The sequence below is a fragment of the Pavona decussata genome, unplaced genomic scaffold, assembly GCF_977016875.1.
Source record: "Pavona decussata unplaced genomic scaffold, jaPavDecu1.1 SCAFFOLD_233, whole genome shotgun sequence".
NCBI lineage: Eukaryota > Metazoa > Cnidaria > Anthozoa > Scleractinia > Agariciidae > Pavona > Pavona decussata.
Genome location: NW_028145638.1, coordinates 1,178,886 through 1,199,294, shown reverse-complemented (window position 1 = coordinate 1,199,294; position 20,409 = coordinate 1,178,886). Strand labels below are relative to the sequence as shown.

The 20,409-nt window shown below is 38.4% G+C and overlaps 1 protein-coding gene across 5 annotated transcripts; it reads left to right on the top strand.

Annotated features, from left to right (window-relative positions):
* Positions 1-1,479: 1,479 nt before the first annotated feature.
* Positions 1,480-16,811, top strand: LOC146458278 (uncharacterized). 5 transcript variants are annotated; one of them, XM_085090724.1, is made up of 6 exons: positions 1,480-1,619; positions 3,861-3,985; positions 4,410-4,439; positions 9,173-9,214; positions 9,693-9,755; positions 16,378-16,811. In XM_085090724.1, exons 2-6 carry the CDS (start codon positions 3,889-3,891, stop codon positions 16,566-16,568), a joined length of 423 nt encoding a protein of 140 aa, XP_084946850.1. In that variant the 5' UTR covers positions 1,480-1,619; positions 3,861-3,888; the 3' UTR covers positions 16,569-16,811. The 5 variants fall into 5 exon arrangements, with proteins under 5 accessions (XP_084946850.1, XP_084946847.1, XP_084946849.1 ...); XM_085090721.1 differs by lacking the exon at positions 16,378-16,811 and adding an exon at positions 10,417-10,724; XM_085090723.1 differs by lacking the exons at positions 4,410-4,439; positions 16,378-16,811 and adding an exon at positions 10,417-10,724.
* The last annotated feature ends 3,598 nt before the right edge of the window (positions 16,812-20,409 follow it).

Here is a 20,409-nt window from a genome sequence, read left to right as displayed (position 1 = left end):
GACATGTTGGCGTACGATGCAGCTACTGAAGTATTCAAAGGTTGAGGACTTAGGCGAAGCACCTGGTAAAAATCCGGAAAACTAGCCCTTGAACCACGGGAAAACGTGCCCTCCCTGAACAGGAGAAAATGGTCAAGTCTTCGAGACTAGAAGATAGTACAGTTTTCGATCCCAGCCGGCACTGATCGAGTAGGCTGTTAACTGTTAACTTTTAAGTTTTAAAAAACTTAGGGAATACGTTTAGACACTGGTTTAGAACAGTTGATAAAATTAATGCCAGTTATGTGCAGATCTGGGTTCCCGTGTAAAACCCCCAATCACAATGAACGCAAATGCAGCAAAGACAAAAAATGAGAGCTCGATCCAACCAACGACATGTAAGACAAAGCTGTGATTGGTAATTGGGTCTTTTTTTTTTAATGTTATTAGAGTCACAGGACGCACCGTCATTCAAATGAGCCAATGTTAAAAATATTAGTTGAGATAAACGTTAATTCTTACCACTTCAATAAAGGTGTTGAAGCTGCTCTCTTGATTTATTGAGATATGATGTTATAATATATCTATAGCTTGTAAACAGATCCACCTCAATAGAGCTCAGAGTTTTTGTTTGTGTTTGTTTTTCGTGATGTTGTTTCCCGTGCAGTGCAATGTTGCACAAGTAACTCAATGTCACGGTGTAGAAGCTTCTTTATTAGCCCATTTTACAATTCATTCTGTGGTTTGTGAATTGGCCCTTGAGTTGAAGCGATTCAGAGGTTGCAAATGTCGGTGCTTTTAACAATCATGTAAATCATGCTGTTTTATGCTATCCAGTTTGCATTTATAGATGAAAGGCCTGCTCTCGCCACGAACTCAAGTTAATCCACAAGTCTTGAAGTAGTTCTTCTTTAGAGGCAAGCGACGAACTGATATCTACGTGTTTAACCATTCTTTATTGTAGTTTGGCTCTTAAGTTTTCGCATTGTTTTCGCCTTAAGAGGGCATTACGGTTGGATTTTGAAGAAAAATTGAAAATTTCAACGTTTATTTTATTTCCTCTTAGAATCCATCTAGTTTCAGATTATATATGTATTTTACGCTTAATTGTTCATGCGCCGCTAAAAAAAACAACCGCTTTTGAAGGCTAGTACATTGTTCGGTTTTGGTTGTCATGGCAACCACAGGTAATTCAATCGTTTTGGCTCACTTCGTTTCTCCAAAATTGTCAGGCTGAAACTCATTCCACTTAATCCTGAGACCCTTGAGTCCAGTCCCAGATCCTTGGAGTTTAAATTTCCACTAATATGAAGCCCGGTTACAAAGCACTCAGTCGTCACAAATCGTTATCAGGGTGATTCCATTGACTTCATTGGGGCCGCTCGAATAGGTATGAGTTTGTTTGCAAGTTTTTGAGTTTTGTACGAGTCGCACACGTAATCACCATTTGCTAGCTAAGCATTACTCCCGGTTTCGCTGTTTGTTAACAGTTCCCAGACTCCGCTGCGTAGAAAATCTGTGATCCGGGAATTTACGATTGACAGACTTGAATATCTGCGGCCTCGTGCTTTGATATGCGACTTGGTATTTGCCGTATTGGTGTTAGGTCGAAAGTCGATGCGAAGGGAAGGACTTTACCGGTAAGGTACTCACTAGCTTGTCATGTCAGGTGTACATTTAAGTATTTCGGTAACGAACGTTTTAGTGACAGAGGAATCCAGGCGAAGACAATGTCATTTCAATTGTTATTATTTTCAATTATTATTCTTATTTCAATCGAACCCAAAAAATTGTGTGAGAGTTCGAGTGCGTTCGATTTCCGAACCCAATCGAACTTAATCGGCCGGTGCAAACCATCAGTCGAAATAGACAAGCAGTTTGATTTTTTTAGCATGCAAGAATAACAAAGACTTAGATGAAACGAACAATAGATTGATGTAGCTTTACTGAAACATCCTTTTATGATCCACTAGCGTTATCAAGTTTAATCTTTTTTAATCGAATGTATGCCATCTTCGGCCACCAAACCTAATCGAACTCAATCAAAGTTCAATTGGGTTCGATTGCTCCAATTTTTTTGTAAGAGTTCGATTGTGCTCGATCGTCGAACTCAATCGAACCCAATCGTTCGATTAAATTCGATTGAGTTCGATTAAGTTCGAAAAATGTTCACAAAACGTTCGAGTTGGTTCGAGTAGTTACGTCGGGAAACAAGTGAATTGCCCAGGGAGGCGAACAGACTGAATTCTAATATGCCCGAATTGCCCAGCGAGGCGAACAAACTGTATAATATAATTATAATTTGCCGAACGAGAAGAATGCATTGTAGATACGACCTTAATCATTATACAGTGTTTATATTATAAACATACTAAAAAAATTGATTAAAACGTTCTGGCATACATTGTTTGCATTACGTTCTGTGTTTGCGCTTATTAGAAATTAATGCCTTTAAAGAATAAGCAAGTTTGAAGTTATAAAAACTTTAGCGTCAAGATAGCAACAAGCTTAAATAACAAATACAATATCATAGGATTCAACTTCACACTTGCTAATTTAAACACCATTAATTTACTCTCTTTTACCAATGATCTCGAACACCATGTATTATCTTCATTTTTCACTCGCGCCCCGGACACAGGCAGCCCAAATGAATATGTTATTTACTGTCCAAGCCCTTCGTCTTTCAACATGGGGCAGCACTTCATTTCCATTATGGAACCCCTAGTTTATATGTTAATCAAATTCCAGTTTACGGCTCAACAACGATTATTGCAATTGATGTCAAGGGAATAAATCAAGTAAAGTTAACGTATTCCACATCAGACTGCCTTATTCGCCAAGCTTGTAAAACAGTCCTCAATTATCGTCCTTATCGGCTTTCGACACCTCTTGATGACTCTCGAGAGTGACGCTCGCCGCTACAATCGAAACAACTAAAAACTTGCAGACAATAGCACGAAAAAATTAGCGTGCGATAGAGTTATGAATTCAGTAACATATTACATTTTAATATTTCTCCAAAATAGTTAACGCACTGTAGAATCACCGATAAACGTATCCGAGTTCATTTGCCTTGCGACGATTGATTTCAATAATTAAGTGAACGATGATTTCAATATCTTTGCTTCCCAGTTGAAAAAAAATTTTCCTAGGTAATTTAACGTCCAAGTTGAGCTGTTTGAGACAGAGTACGTGCCAAAAGACTCTAACAAATCTTCATGGAAAGAGAAGCCAAGCTGAAAGCAAGCTTATCTTAGCGTGCAACCCATGGGTAAATAGATGACGCGTATAGTATCAGGAAATCAGAGCGCGCTCTTTACTGACGCTATATTATAATCAAACTTTCCTAACTGGTCTCGTTCTTTCTCCAGTCTACGTGTATCTCTCACTCATAATTCCACATTACTCCTCCGTTGCAGTAAGGCCTAGATTCGAATGTTTTCAAGTGATTGTCGAAAGTAATTCGCGTTGCGTCACCACGCGTTTTGATTGGTTAGCAAAACCCGCTCCACATTCTAAACCAGTACGAATCGTTTCCTGTTTGCACGCATTGCTTTGAGTTCTGATTGGTTCGTTTTTACGTCTGTTATGATATTGGTTAAAGGGATATCATTGCTTTTGATTTGGTCTTGCGACACTCAAATGAAACCTGCCTACAGCCCCGAGGGAACACGACCTCTTGAGAGTTCCAGAAATCGATCAGATTAAATGTAGTATACGTGCTATTTCTGTTTCGCTGATTAGTTTATGCTATTGGAAGGAGTCTACGAACACATCTTTACGTCAGTATTTTTACTATTGGCATAGGGTACTACAAGCCAAGATATGCCTGATTTACTTATTTTCTTTCTTACAAATTTTCTATTTTGCTTTTCTAGATCTGGACGTGTTATTTCGTGACTCATCATGAAGACTACCTATGTTCTCATTATCAGCGTCCTGCTGGCGCACATGCTTATTACGTCAGACGCACAAAGGCCTTGTTCCAAGGGGTGTACAAAACGTAAGTGAGACCAACCACACTAGAGCTTTCCACGAAAATTTTGTCAAATTTCTTTCCCCCTTTCTTGCTCTCTTTCATTCTTTCTTGTGTTGTTTGATTCTTTTCTTCTAATTTTGAAAAAAATTGATGCTCTTTTTAATTCTTATTAAAACTGAGAGGGCGATGGAATGTGGCCCGAGATGTTAAAGGCGTGAGCTTGTTTTTCGAATGTTCCGGGTTCTGATTGCCAACTGGATCTGTTTTCTGGTAGTCCCGTGTTCAAATTCTCAGCCTCGCCTTTTAACTTCAGTATAACTACAAAAAATTATTATGTACAGTTTACAATGTTTTGTTCTGAGTTTTACAGTGTCTACAATCATTACTACAGTTCTTAAGACTTGTACATTAGAATAAGATGATTTTTTTTTCTTTTCTAACGTCTTAGTTATCACGTCGCTGATGGAAGAGCTTCAGGGTAGGTTGAACTGCCATTAATTAAATCTACCCGTTGCGCTTTACTGGCGTAACACTTCTTCCTATGATGATCTTCCTATTGCTAACAGTTAATGTTATACATCAACCGGTTTTTTAAATCGAGAAACTAAGTACAGAAATGTTAGTTGGCCTTGTCACAATACAAAATCTACTGATTTCTCAAGTACTCAAACCCTCAGACCATCGTAAATTATCGTTGTAGCTTATTGAAAAGTGATATTTCCATTTCTAGAGATCATATTGGTCCAGCGACTAATTAAGATGATTTTTGAAGTGGTCAATTGTTGCAAAAGCCCTATTAGATGAGTGGTAATGTGTAACTAGAGCAATTCTCTGCACAGCTTACACAATTACGGAAATTATTTAAAACGCCATTTAATGTGACCTCAAACAACGCTTTCCAAACTATTTTCAGTTTTTCCAAAATCTGTAATTCCGCGAGAAAATAAGATTAATAACCTTTTTTGCATAATCATTCCGCAAAAACTGTATATCTTGATAGAAAAATTCGTGAAGCTATTAATATGTCGCAAAAAGTAACGTTACCTAACGTTTTTGGTGAAAACTAAACACTAAAAGTGACTTTCAAATTTTCTTATTTTTGAGGACGGCAGTTTTTTTACAAATTTGTCTCTATTGAATTTGTTAAAACTTGCGGATAGCGAAAAAATGTAATTTTAAGGTATGAAAAGTTCTTCTCTTTTAGCGGATGAGCAAATTCGTTCCTCAGAAACTGATATAATAGGTGGTTAATCAGACGTTACCTTTCAACCATGAAAAAGGCATTGCCACATGCATAATTTTTCATGCATTAAAACCAAGGGTCCGAAATTCGGACCCTTGGTTATGACTCCGCTAAAATTATCAAAAAACACCATGCTAAATTTAGTCAGAAACCAAGGGTCCGAGATTCGGACCCTTGGTTTCGACTCCGCTAAAATCATCAAAAAACACCATGCTAAATTTATTTAGAAACCAAGGGTCCGAAATTCGAACCCTTCGATTTGACTCCGCTAAAATCATAAAAAAAAACCATGCTGAATTCATTCAGAAACCAAGGGTCCGAAATTCGGACCCTTGGATTTGACTCCGCTAAAATCATAAAAAAAACCATGCTGAATTCATTCAGAAACCAAGGGTCCGAAATTCGAACCCTTGAATTTGACTCCGCTAAAATCATCAAAAAATACCATGTTGAATTTATTCAGAAACCAAGGGTCTGAAATTCGGACCCTTGGTTTCGACTCCGCTAAAATCATCAGGAAACACCATGCTAAATTTATTCAGAAACCAAGGGTCCGAAATTCGGACCCTTGGATTTGACTCCGCTAAAATCATAAAAAAAAAACATGCTGAATTTATTCAGAAACCAACGTCGACTCCGCTAAAATCATCAAAAAACACCATCCTGAATTCATTCAGAAACCAAGGGTCCGAAATTCGGACCCTTGGATTTGACTCCGCTAAAATCATAAAAAAAAACCATGCTGAGTTCATTCAGAAACCAAGGGTCCGAAATTCGGACCCTTGAATTTGACTCCGCTAAAATCATCAAAAAATACCATGTTGAATTTATTCAGAAACCAAGGGTCTGAAATTCGGACCCTTGGTTTTGACTCCGCTAAAAATCAAAAAACACCATGCTTAATTTATTCAGAAACCAAGGGTCCGAAATTTGACTCCGCTTTAAATTATCTTAATTTATTTGGAAAGCAAGGGTCCACAAATGTGGAAATACTTTCATTTAGAAAGCCGTATTGCTGAATTTGGACCCTCGCATGTGACTTGCCCATCAATTCACTAAATTGATTAACGTTATTTGCCATGTGATGCAGAATGCCCACTGATTATTAGATAATTTACTTTCATGAGAATACTAATTCAAATGTCATCAATAATGCAAAATGTGCTAAGTTCCAATAGAATTAGATTTAATCACTGTGTCCCTGTTAGGTTCTCCTCTCTTGTCTTGTACGCTTTCCTTAAAAAGGCAGTAGTTCCTGGTAACAATTTGGAATTTTCGTCCAGTGAAAATCCAAAGCACTTGATACAGGTTTTTGGCAGTTGCTGCGTCCAGAGCTGGTTCTCATTAGACTGTTCACAGTCCCCTTTTTTTCCGTATGATCGTCGAGATCGAGCGCGTCTTACCGTTAATGGCGGCCATCTTGATTTTAAGATGTACCGAGGGGGCGGCCGTCGGGGATTATAGCTCTAGGGTTTTCTCGCCTCCTCCCAAACCGTCCCCCGCCCCCTAAGTAGATTTGATACTCTTCCCCAGGTTAGACTCGGTACGACTGAAAGTCAAGATGGCCGCCATTAACGGTAAGACGCGCTCGATCTCGACGATCACACGGAAAAATAGGGGACTCTGAACAGTCTACTGAGCATAGTGAACATAGAGATCAGTTTAAATCCTTTCACGGAAATGCTTCCACATATCATTAGCTGTCCATGCTTTGCAGACAGACATTTGTTAGACATACCTTGAGTGTAGGTGTAAAGAAGCCATTTTTCAAAGGAAGGTAATTCGTTCACTTCTACATTTCAACGAACAATGAAATCTCAAGCTCGTATTTCTTTAAAAGAAAGGCTATATCCATTGAAATTACTTCCCCCGGATAAGCGAAGACCGTACAAATTCCCCTCTAATTTAAATGAGCATTTTACTTTTATTAATGTACTATATTTTTCATTACCATTTACAGTGTAATGATGATGATGATGATGATGATGATGATGATGATGATGATGATAATGATAATGATGGTAACGATGGTTAAACATTCCTTTTATCCTAGATCCTTTTCTGCTTTCAAAGTCTTTTACCTGTTATCTTGTTGGCCACTGGCATATTTCCAGGAAACTTGTGCAAGAGCACTTTGTGTTTCGAAAAGATGAGCCAAGAGACGGTTTTGTCCAGGTTGCAGCTGACAAGAGTGGAAAGTTGCCCACTGCTGCGTACGAGTGGATCGTCAACCATTTTAGTCGCTCTGGTGATTATGTGGTAGATCTTTTTTCGCATAATGCGGCTGCAATAGTTGCAACTATGCGGAGTGGCAGAAATGGCTTATATTTCGGTAAAGAGGAGGTGCAGGAAAACGTAAGGTTTCACCTGGCTTCCAAAGTCCAGCCTCGTAAAGCCCAGGAAGGAAAAAATAAACCCGGTTCCTCTACGAGAAACTCATAAACAGCATAAGAATTTTTTATAGACGCCGGTGGTACAAAGGGTGAATATATAAGGGTGATCTGTTTGATAAATCATTATCGATTGAAGTACGCAAATCATTTTGATAGAAATTTTGTCTAATTAAATGACTTATCCCTATTCATCCTTTGAACAACTGGAAACAGTTTTTTTCCCTTAATGAGTAGAGTTATTAAATGTTGCAGAATCACCTCTTATAAATAGTGTGTCAAGTAACCCTGCAATTTTGTTGACGGATAGCACTGAACTCACTTTTCATCGTAAGCACAAGTCATTTAAAAGAGATTTGAGGTTTGGTCTAAGGCAATTGTCCTATCTTCAGAGTTGCAGCGTTTCGTTTTTACAATAGATTTTTTTGAGTGTTAATCGAAGCAAGGGTCCGAATTTCGGACCCCTAGACTTAAAGTAAATTGTTTTGAAAAACGCATTTTCTGCGGATTTAGTTGAACCAAGGGTCCGAATTTCGGACCCCTAGACTTAAATTGTTTTGTTGAAAAACACATTTTCTGCGGATTTAGTTGAACCAAAGGGTCCGAATTTCGGACCCCTAGACTTAAAGTAAATTGGTTTGAAAAACGCATTTTCTGCGGATTTAGTTGAACCAAGGGTCCGAATTTCGGACCCCTAGACTTAAATTGTTTTGTTGAAAAACACATTTTCTGCGGATTTAGTTGAACCAAAGGGTCCGAATTTCGGACCCCTAGACTTAAAGTAAATTGGTTTGAAAAACGCATTTTCTACGGATTTAGTTGAATCAAGGGTCCGAATTTCGGACCCCTAGACTTAAATTGTGTTTTGTTGAAAAACACATTTTCTGCGGATTTAGTTGAACCAAGGGTCCGAATTTCGGACCCCTAGACTTAAAGTAAATTGTTTTGTTGAAAAACGCATTTTCTGCGGATTTAGTTGAATCAAGGGTCCGAATTTCGGACCCCTAGACTGAAAGTGAAGTATTTTTTAAAAACGCATTTTCTGCGGATTTAGTTGAACCAAGGGTCCGAATTTCGGACCCCTGGAATTACAGTGAATTATTTTTAAAAACGCATTTTCTGCGAATTTAGTTGAACCAAGGGTCCGAATTTCGGACGCCTGGAATTAAAGTGAATTATTTTTAAAAACGCATTTTCTGCGGATTTAGTTGAACCAAGGGTCCGAATTTCGGACCCCTGGAATTAAAGTGAATTATTTTTAAAAACGCATTTTCTGCGGATTTAGTTGAACCAAGGGTCCGAATTTCGGACCCCTTGATTTAGACAAATAAGACTTAAGATTACTTAAATGGCTAATTTGTGAGGACAATAAAAATCACTCCGCTGAAAAGAAGTTTTCTTGATGTGTTTACTTTTTACTCCGTATGAATCGACAAAAACTTAAGCTTAATTCATCTCCGCACAAATAGCATAAAAATGACACTTTCTTTGGAAAATTGAAACATTGGAAAAACTGAAAATAGTTTGGAAAGCGTTAAACATGTCATTAATTTGTTTTTGTTATCTTTCTTCTTTTAGCTCAAACCGAAGAATTGAATGAACTGAAGAGTGACAACAAAGGTTGGTTGCTGCTGCGATTGAGGCTTGTTCATCCCATAGAAATCTTTCTCATTCAAACGAAGCTAGAAATTCCCGGATTCTGAGATGCAAGCCATACATAAATTTGCGCTTCTGCCATTCAGTCACTCGCAAATGCTTTTCCATACAAAGCAAGTTTTTAAACCGCCATCAAATATCTGGTCATCGGCTCTATTGCACTTAGATGGCCTTAAAGTTCTTGCCCTTTGGCCTTGCCACCTCAGTACAAAATCTACGAAAATGACCTCCAGTCACTGGTCTAAAAATTAGCGTTCTAGCTCAAAATTAAAAGATATGATTTCCATTTTTAGAGATCATATTGCTCCAGCTTGAAATAAAAATGATCGGTGAGACTGTTAATTGTTGCAAGACATCCATTGGACGAGTGGCGTAACTCTGGGCACAGCCTATGCCAAAAATGTTTATTAATAAGGTTTAATAACCCTTTCTAATCTCTTAGAGCTCCATTCTGCCGTTGAATCTCTGAACAAAACAGTGACACAACTGCAGGATCAGCTTGCTGGTACGTCACTTTTCTCATTGATTAAGTTGCACAGTGTGTAATCCGGGGAAAACGGGGAAAACTGGATTTTATTAACCAAAAGTTAAAACTTTCAGTTAATGAAATGCATTTTTGCATGTAAACATCTTAAAGGAAGGTTAGTTTATGATAAGCTTTAGGATGGCAGTGAGGTGAACAAGATCACCAGGCCAGGACGGTGCAGCACGAGCAAGCACGAGCAGAACACACGGCAAGGGCACAGGCAGACCGACAACCGAATTGTCCTGCATTGAATGCGGAAACGACGCCCTCTTAAAGGGAGGTGTTTGCCCAGCTAGTGGCAATGAGATCGATGAAAGCGATGTGAGATAACTAATTAGTAAAGAAAAAGAAACAGCTCAATTTGCTGCCTTGTTTGTGTTTTATCCATGTTCACTAAAACCACCATCTAAATAAGATGACATGGCTAAAGAAATGTCGCTTAAATAAGGGTATCCGCTAAGAGTTCGAACAAAGTGTTCTTTAAATCCCAGTCTAAGAGAGAAGGCGGTTGTTTCTTCAAGGCCAATTACATTAACTGACTCATTTGTTTTTTCGTTTTTTTTCGGCGATTTGCTACGCACATTTTAAGAAAATCTTTTCTGCTTGTTCCTCGAAATCTTGTAATTTTACTTTTAATTAGGTCCCCTCGATGCATCTTCCTTTCTTGCCAGCCTCGACAGCAAGTACATGGACCAACTGCATTCTTATTTAGTCCCAGTCCTCCAGAGTTCATCCGGTAGTTGGTTTGAGAACTGTTGGCATGCTAAGACAGATGGCTGGGCACCATCTACATTTCACAGCAACTGTGATGGGAAGGGTCCCACTGTTACTATAATACAAGTCGGCGAATACATATTTGGTGGATACACTGACGTGTCTTGGTACTCAAGTAAGTATCATTTTATGGCAGCAAGTGTTATACTCAGTTACGTAATGATTTTAAAATAGTTTCACTCAGTGAGTCCAACCCAGACCGGCTAATTTGCAATAGTTACACGTAAAATAATTAAATAGCTTAACCAAAGACTGATCTTACACTGCACTAGTGCGTTGCGTTCCCCCAGAAAAATACGTCTACTTGATAAAACGTTTTCTGTCGTTTTGAATGTCCCAATTATTTAATTTGTTTCATTTCATCGAGTCTGGCTGTGTCGCCCTTTTTAAAATCAGCATTTCGTTAACATCGAAGGAAGTTTTCCAAATTTCCACAAAATACCTTCATGGCATTCTCTAGTTTTTCACGCGATTCGTCAGCTCGATAAAACCTCTCTATGGCGGATCTCCAGCTGTCGAAACCGATTCCGCTGCAACGCCTTTTTGCTCAGACAGGCTAGTTTCATCGCCTAACCATTTGTCGTCCGGCTTCTTTATGACCCCATTTGAGGGATTACAGTAGTGGAAACGTGAAGAATATACAACAGAATTCAACTTCAAACTTGCTTATTTATACATCATTAATTTAATTACTCTCTTTTTCCAACGATCTTAAACACCATGTACGTATTATCTTCATGTTTCACTCACTCTCCGGACACAAGCAGCGCAAATGAATATGTTATTTACTGTGCAAGCCCTTCGTCTTTCAACATGGGGCAGCACTTCACTTTCAATATGGACCCCCTAGTTTATATGTTAATCAAATTCCAGTTTACGGCTCAACAACGATTATGGCAATTGATGTCAAGGGAATAAATCAAGTAAACGTATTCCACATCAGACTGCTTTATTCGCCGAGCCCGTAAAACAGTCCTCGATTATCTTCCTCATCGGCTTACAACACCTCTTGATGATTCTCGAGAGTAGCTCGCCGCTACAATCGAAACACTGCAATAGAGTTATGAATTAACGTTTGTTACATTTAAAATTTCTCCAAAATAGTTAACGCACTGAAGATTCACCGATAAACGTATCCGAGTTCATTTGCTCTGTGACGATTGATTTCAATAATAGTGAACGATGATTTCAATTTTCTTGCGTCATAGTTGAAGACAAATTTTCTCAGGTAATTTAAGATCCAAGTTGAACTGTCTGAGACAGAGTACGTGCTAAAAGACTCTAACAAATCTTGATGGAATCAAACGAACGAGAAGCCAAGCTGAAAGCAAGATCATGTCAGCGTGCAACCCATGGACAAATAGATGACCAGTATAGTATCAGGAGTTTCTGCTATTGGAATGAATCTACGAACTCATCTTTAAGTCAGTATTTTTACTATTGGCATAGGGTACTACAAGCCAAGATATGCCTGATTTACTTATTTTCTTTCTTACAAATTTTCTGTTTTTCTTTTTCTAGATCTGGACGTGTTATCCCGTAACTCACCATGAAGACTACCTATGTTCTCATTATCAGTGTCCTGCTGGCGCACACGCTAATTACGTCAGACGCACAAAGGCCGTGTTCCAATGGGTGTACAAAACGTGAGTGAGACCAACCAAACTAGAGCTTTCCACGAAAATTTTGTCGAATTTCCGCCCCCCCCCCCCCCCCCCCTTCTCGCTCTCTTTCATTCTTTCCTGTCCCATTTGGTTCTTTTCTTCTAATTTTTGTAAAATGCTCTCTTTAATTCTTATTAAAACTGAGAGGGCGATGGAGTGTGGCCGAGATGTTAACGGCGCGGACTTGTAGGGGTATCGAATTGTCTCATTCAATTTAAAAGTGCTCGCAAAATTTGGCCTTTGCTCGAATTGCTCGCAAAAATTACACGGGTGCTCGCTTGCTCGTGCTCGCAAAATTGTTGCCACTGCTCGCATGCTAGCATTCTCGTTACAATGTGCTCGATTGCTCGAAATTTCGTTAATCCTGCTTTGTAGTTATTTTTTATACATACATAAACTCACAACGTGACCAGAGTACTGCACCGGTATCGCAGAGGTCATGGGTTCTGATCCCCTTCAGGCCTGAAATTTTTTCATTTGTTTCTGTTTTCGAGCTGTCAGCCAGATTATTAGCCATTACTTGGCGCCAAAAACGTATCCTAGAGAGAAATTCCGGCTAGCGGAAAATTTACGAAGTACTCGAAGTGCTCGCCATCTGTTATTTTCTAAAGTGCTCGCCGTGCTCACAAGAAAAATTTGACAACTGCTCGTGCTCGCAAAAATAAACACACACTGCTCGCATGCTCGCAAATGCTTGCAAAGACCATTCGATACCCCTACTTGTAATCCGGATGTTCCGGGTTCTGATCGCCAACTGCATTTGTTTTATGGTAGTCCCGTGTTCAAATTCTCAGCATCGCTTTTTGACTACAGTATAACTACAAAAAATTATTATGTACGGTTTACAATGTTTTGTTCTGCGTTTTACAGTGTCTACAATCATTATTACTGTTCTTAAGACTTGTACATTGAAATAAGATGATTTTTTCTTCCTTTCTAACGTCTTAGCTATCACGTCGCTGAAGGAAGAGCTTCAGGGTAGGTTGAACTGCCATCAATTAAATCTCTCCGTTGCGCTTTACTGGCGTAACACTTCTTGCGATGATGATCTTCCTATTGCTAACAGTTATACAGCACCTGGTTTTTTTTTATCGAGAAACTAAGTACAGAAATGTTAGTTGGCCTTGTCACAATACAAAATCTACTGATTTCTCGAGTATTCAAACCCTCAGACCATCGAAAATTATCGTTGTAGCTTATTGAAAGGTGATATTTCCATTTTCTAGAGATCATATTGGTTAGGACGATTGATGTAGTGGCCAATTGTTGCAAAAGCCCTGTTAGATGGGTGGTAATCAGAAACTAGAGCAAATCTCTGAACAGCCTATACAATTACGGAAATGTTTTAAACCGAAATTTTATATGACGTGAAACATGTCATGAATTTGTATTTTTGTTATCTATTTCTTCTTTTAGCTCAAACCAAAGAATTGAATGAACTGAAGAGTGACAACAAAGGTTAGTTGCTGTTGCGATTGAGGCTTTTTCATCCCTTAGAAATCTTTCTCATGTCAAAGGAACCTAGAAATTCCCGGATTCTGAGATGCAAGCCATACATAAATTTGCGCCCCTGCCATTCAGTCACTCGCAAATGCTTTTCCATACAAAGCAAGTTTTTAAACCGCCATCAAATATCTGGTCATCGGCTCTATTGCACTAAGATGGCCTTAAAGTTCTTGCCCTATGGCCTTGCCACCTCAGTACAAAATCTACGAAAATGACCTCCAGTCACTGGTCTAAAAATTAGCGTTCTAGCTCAAAATTAAAAGATACGATTTCCATTTTTTGAGATCATATTGCTCCAGCTTGAAATTTAAATGATCGGTGAGACTGTTGATTGTTGCAAGACATCCATCAGACGAGTGGTGTAACATTTGGCACACCCTATGCCAAAAATGTTTATTAATAAGGTTTAATACCCCTTCCTAATCTCTTAAAGCTCCAGTCTGTCGTTGAATCTCTGAACAAAACAGTGACACAACTAGAGGATCAGCTTGCTGGTACGGTTACTTTTCTCATTGATTAAGTTGTACAGTGTGTAATTCGTGGAAAACGGAGAAAAGTGGATTTTATAAACCAAAAGTTTAAACTTTCAGTTAACGATCATGAAATGCATTTTTACATGTAAACATCTAAAGGAAGGTTAGTTTATGATAAGCTTTAGGATAGCAGTGAGGTGAACAAGATCACCAGGCCAGGACGGTACAGCACGAGCAAGCACGAGCAGAACACACGGCAAGGGTGCAGGCAGACCAACAACCGAATTGTCCTGCATTGAATGCGGAAACGACGCCCACTTAAAGGGAGTTGTTTGCCGAGCTAGGGGCAATGAGATCGATGAAAGCGATGTGAGATAACTAATAAGTAAAGAAAAAGAAACAGCTCAATTTGCTGCCTTGTTTGTGTTTTATCCATGTTCACTAAAACCACCATCTAAATAAGATGACATGGCTAAAGAAATGTCGCTTAAATAAGGGTGTCCGCTAAGAGTTCGAACAAAGTGTTCTTTAAATCCCAGTCTAAGAGAGAAGGCGGTTGTTTCTTCAAGGCCAATTACATTAACTGACTCATTTGTTTTTTCGTTTCTTTTCGGCGATTTGTTACGCACAGTTTAAGAAAATCTTTTCTGCTTGTTCCTTGAAATCTTGTACTTTTACTTTTAATTAGGTGCCCTCGATGCATCTTCCTTTCTTGCCAGCCTCAACAGCAAGTACATGGACCAACTGTTTCCAGCCTTCCAGAGTTCATCCCTAAGTAGGTTTGTGAAATGTTGGCATGCTAAGACAGATGGCTGGGCACCATCTACATTTCACAGCAACTGTGATGGTAAGGGTCCCACTGTTACTATAATACAAGTCGGCGAATACATATTTGGTGGATACACTGACGTGTCTTGGTACTCAAGTAAGTATCATTTAATGGCAACAAGAGTTATAATCAGTTATTTAATGATTTAAATAGTTTCACTCAGTGAGTCCAACCCAGATCGGCTAATTTGCAATAGTTACACGTAAAATAATTAAATAGCTTAACCAAAGACTGATCTTACACTGCACTAGTACGTTGCGTTCCCCCAGAAAAATACGTCTACTTGATAAAACGTTTTCTGTCGTTTTGAGTGTTCCAATTATTTAATTTGTTTCATTTCATCAAGTCTGGCTGTGCCGCCCCTTTTAAAATCAACATTTCGTTAACATTGAAGGAAGGTTGCCCAATTTCCACAAAATACCTGCATGACATTCTGTAGTTTTTCACTCGATTCGTCAGCTCGATAAAAACCCCTCTATGGCGGATTTCCAGCTGTTAAACCAACGTGGAACCGATTCCGCTGCAACGCCTTTTTGCTCAAACACGCTAGTTTCATCGCCTAACCATTTGTCGTCTTCTTTATGACCCCATTTGAGGGATTACAGATGAGGTGGAAACGTACTTTTTCTCCAAGTCCCTCGTTATTCTCTAGAGACTGACATAAGTTGTTTTGATCCTCAAGTACGTGTAGAACGAACTGCTTTTAGATAACGTGAATGTCCGTTTTGCACAGCCTTCGGCTAGTTTGCCCATAGAGGGCGTATACACTCTACGGGTTATTTGACTGTGTGCACGTGTACTGTTCCTTGCCGAACCAGTTGCTGTGTTTGTTTGAGTTTGCAATTGGAAAGGTTTTGTTTCCGTCCTTGTTGCTTTTATCCTTTTTTATTGCAAGGTCGTTTACAATTCCACTCAACCCCGACTACCCTCTGCGCAAAAAAATCTCAAATGTTTGTCATGGTGAATTTACTACGTTTCTTTCCGAACAGGACAAGAGAGGCTCCTGTTAATACATCTTGAACAAGTGCAGTTTCTGAAAATGTTGTTGATGTACTTAACTCGCGGCCGAAGCTTCCTGATATTTTCGTTCACATAGTATCCTCGTAATTAGTGCAGCGTGCACAAATGTGATCTGAGAATTTTATTTTCTCAGTACTTTATTTGAACTAAGAATTAATTTGAACGAATCATTGGCTTTTAACCGATTCAACATTGTTGTGGTTATTTCGTACTAAGTCCATACAAAAGAATGCAGGTTAGTAAGTACGTAATTATGTAAACATATTATTAAGAAGTATCAACAGGTAAACATGTAATTAGACTACTAAGCGAGATGGTTTTCTTCTTTCCCCTAGGTTCTTGCAGTTACGTTTCATCCAGTAAATCATTTATCTTCTCACTGTATAACATCAATGGCTACGCTCCTGTTCAGCTGCAGCTCAAGTCAGGAGATCACGATACAGCTATATTCGGATGTTCTAATAGAGGACCATCATTTGGTCGCGGACACGACATCACCATATCATACGACAACGGGAGCAAATGAGTTTCTTTCACCTTTTGTGGCTCCACTTACCACCTCCCCCCAGGGTATTCTTCATCTGGTACTGTCTGTGCTTTTTATTGTGGGAAGCTACGAGTTCACTCCCACTGATGTTGAAGGATTGTACGAGACATTCATCTAGAACAAACAAACAATATACTGTGGTTCAGAGGCCAGTTGTTCAAAGCTGATCCTGGGTTAAACTGAACTTTGATTCAAGTTTAATAACTAATCAATAAAGATTTTTCGAAAAAACTTTTGTCCTTCAGTTTTTTTAGCCATCAACTTAAAATTAGCTTTTAAAGACATTTTTATAAGGAAAGGTTTAGATATACACAGGCGAGTGAAAATAAACGAAAAAAAACGAACAATGTTACAGTGTCCAGGGTGTCGTCATGACGCCACTTAAATTAATAATGGCGTCATCACGACACCGAAACGATTTTCTTTTTTATCGTTTATTTTCACTTGCTTAGAGATATTTTTGACGAGCAAATTGAAAATCTCAGTTAAATTTTAATAGGGGATTAGCGTTAATCAGCTTTTGAAGAACCGGCCCCAGGTTTACTATTATTTTCTAACCTCAATACTACGTAATAACAATAGTAATAATAATAATAATAATAATAATAATAATAATAATAATAATGATGATGATGATGATGATGATGATGATGATGATGATGATGATGATGATAGTTACCGAAACTGCTAAAATTAACTAACAATTTAATGCAAAATGAAATGAACTATGGGTAAAACAATGATACACTAAGAAGTCAAAAAGTATTTCAGCCGATGAAACAGTAGCGTCATGCGTCCGTAGGAGTGTTGGTTTTAGGCATTAATTTTTGAGAGACTTCCTTACCTTGGCTTAGACCTCGGAGAAAGTTGAAGGTAATGTAATGTATCACTCATTGACCAGTCGTAACACTAGTTTCCAGGGATGTTTCGATTCATTGGTTCGCGTCTCACCCGATTTAGTACCTTCCGGTTCTCATGACTCGCAAGGCCAACACAATTCATCTACAGTTTACAAATTTAACTTGTTTATAACAGTTTACATAATTCCTTGTTGATAGTAGTTATCGTAGACTGTGGTGTAGTTTAGTAAGTAACAGGCCACACAACGAAATTGTTCCGTCAACAACATCTTCTGAGGAAAGTTGGTCACTCTATAACTAAGCACAGTCGGTACACAAAAGCTCTGACGTAGCGTTCATAAAGGAGATGCAGTGCAGTCCTATTTGACGCGTTTTAGACTTATATCAAGAAACTCTCTCATAGCATTTGGTGTCGAGAATCCTGGTATAAAAGAAATTCAAAAATGGAGGTAGTCAAGCTGCCCTTTTAAACTCATGAATGCACGCATGCGCAATAGGCGGTAGTCAAGCTGACCTCCCCTTGTTAACGATATTTAAACTTTGCCCTTTTTAACTCGTGAATGCGCGCATGAACGAGTTATCGCGATGTGGGGTTTTTGTCACTCGTTCGATCGACCGCATTATCTTGCTATAAAAAAACTGTAATCATAAATGTGATTGGTGGATTTGGTGCAGAGTTTTTAATGTGAATAGCTCGTAGAACTGTCCTATCACACTATCCCATTACAGTCAACTGTCCGATTGCTCTGTCCCATTATTAAAGCTTTGCAGCCTTATTAGTGCAAAGGAGCATTTGGCGAACGAATCAAATTCGAGGAAATTGTAATGGTTATGATTACGACTAAAATTGGCTTAAGGCACCTTACACGTTATTTATATAATTATTTTATTGAACTAGCGTAAGCTCCGTATTGGTCGAGTTTATTTTTTTATTTTTTCAAGTTTAAGACCGAGCCGAATGCGAAGTCCTTAAACTTGCAAAAAAAGGAAGACCAATATTTTTCCAATACGGGCTGAACAAGCTAGTTCAATAAGGTTTACATTATATATAGAATTTCCCGCTCGTTGCTTTTTATTCCGCGTAAAACTGGTTTATGTTCAAGCAGTGCGAGAAAAAGTGCAAGAAAATAGAAACTCAGATATGAACAGTTTCTACTTCAAAATATTAAAACATTTTTGCTTTGCTTTTTGTTGAAACACTTTGCTCCTATCAAACAAACGTTTTAAGGCAAGCGTTCAATCTTAACGGTCCTTATTGGAACATTCGGACCGGTTGGGGAGCCAATCAGAATGCCCCTTTTCAGCTCGGACCAGTTCAGCTGTATAATAAAACATGTAACGGAAAATAAAAGTTGTCTGTTGTTTTGTTTTGGGGGGACTAGAAGCCTTGAATCTTTCTCCGCTTTTGTACGACACTGCTCAAAATGTTTTTTTTTTGTCCTTGCGAAGAAAAAGAAATGACTAAGGCAATAATATTAATTCATCAGCATATCAATTAAGGAATGCATTCTTGTCAACAGTCGCACTGGTGCCGTTTTTAGCAGTTGTTGATTGGTTCCAGCAACTAATGCATATTAATTACATCGTCGAGATTTCGCTTCAAACCAACGAACTTGCCGACAAGTGAAGACGTGTGAGGACGAACTCCGTCCTTGAAAATGTACCGAAATGAAAGGAAGACTTGGACATATTAAGAAAAGACCTTCGTTTCCAACAAACAAATGGTGAGTACATATTTTCATAGGACTTCAGCACTCAAACTTTCGAACGCTTTGTAAGCGAGCAGGTCCTGGAATTACTTTGCTTGAGCAGATTCAGTTCAACGTGTTTACAGAAGTACAACAATATTAGAATTCGCAAACGTTCAATTTTAGTTGCTATCACACGAAATTCTATCCTGAGAAAGAGAGGAAATGACTGCGAGGAAGTTGGTTTTGTTCGCCGTTCAATGTTCAAGTGATTTTGGATCAACTTGTTCGAAATACTGAGCACGTGCTTTGACGTGGCACCTTGGTTCCTTTCACGGACTTTGTTGCGACCAACATATTTTGTATTTTAGTTTCTCTGCAAGCTTGAAAATACACTCCAGAAGTATTTGTTTGAGCTAATTTAAAGTTCCAATGAAAATTTTAGTTGTCAAATTTGTGTCTCAAATTTAGCTCTAGAGGAAAACTAATTAAATAATCACTACAGCTAGCAAGGACAGGACCACTTTGTACCTTAGCATGTTATATTTGCTGCAAAATAGCTCACTAGTTTTTTTTTTTTTTCTCTCTTAAAGGTGAAGTCCGCAGAGGAAGGAACAATGCACAAGAAGAGGATCGAAAAAACTCACTGAGCAAGGAATGGATTGCAGGAAACGGATTAAAGATAAGCTAAGAAAATTAATTGTTTATTTTACTACAAAAAATACCTCTGATGGACGATGATCATATGTGACAAAGATAAATCATGGAAGTTTTTGAGAAAAGACACTTAAAATTTTGTTATTATATTGACCGTGATCGGGGAGGTTCTAGGCCCCTGAAGCAAATTTGAGCCAATTTGAGCCAAATTTTAGCCAAAACACTTCAGCTCGCGAAGTTAAACGATTCTTTTGTTGTTGTTGTTAAACCATAGCAAACGAGGTTTGCTTTTCTTACTTTTGTCTAAATATACCAATCGTCCATGACGAGATATTTTTTTTATCGAGAACACTTAACGTCAACTTTGAGCGATCTTCTACATTCAGATAATGTTTTGGTTTGATCAGTTGAATTTATAATTCCTCATAAAATTTTAATTTCTGCATTTGTTAGAACCAGAACTTGAAACATGGCTGAATCTTTTCATCTAATTTACCTTGGCTGATTTTATAGTCAACAACGAAAGTTTTATAAGACATCATAAAGTTCAATTTCTGCATTTGCTAGAACTTTAAACATGGATGAGTCATTTCATCTAATTTATCTTGGCTGATT

Coding starts and splice junctions, on each gene's coding strand:
- LOC146458278 (XM_085090721.1), top strand. CDS start 3,889: ATGAAGACTACCTATGTTCTCATTATCAGCGTCCTGCTGGCGCACATG. Junction 4,440..9,172: donor GCTGATGGAAGAGCTTCAGG/GTAGGTTGAACT, acceptor TTCTTCTTTTAG/CTCAAACCGAAGAATTGAAT. Junction 9,215..9,692: donor ACTGAAGAGTGACAACAAAG/GTTGGTTGCTGC, acceptor CTAATCTCTTAG/AGCTCCATTCTGCCGTTGAA.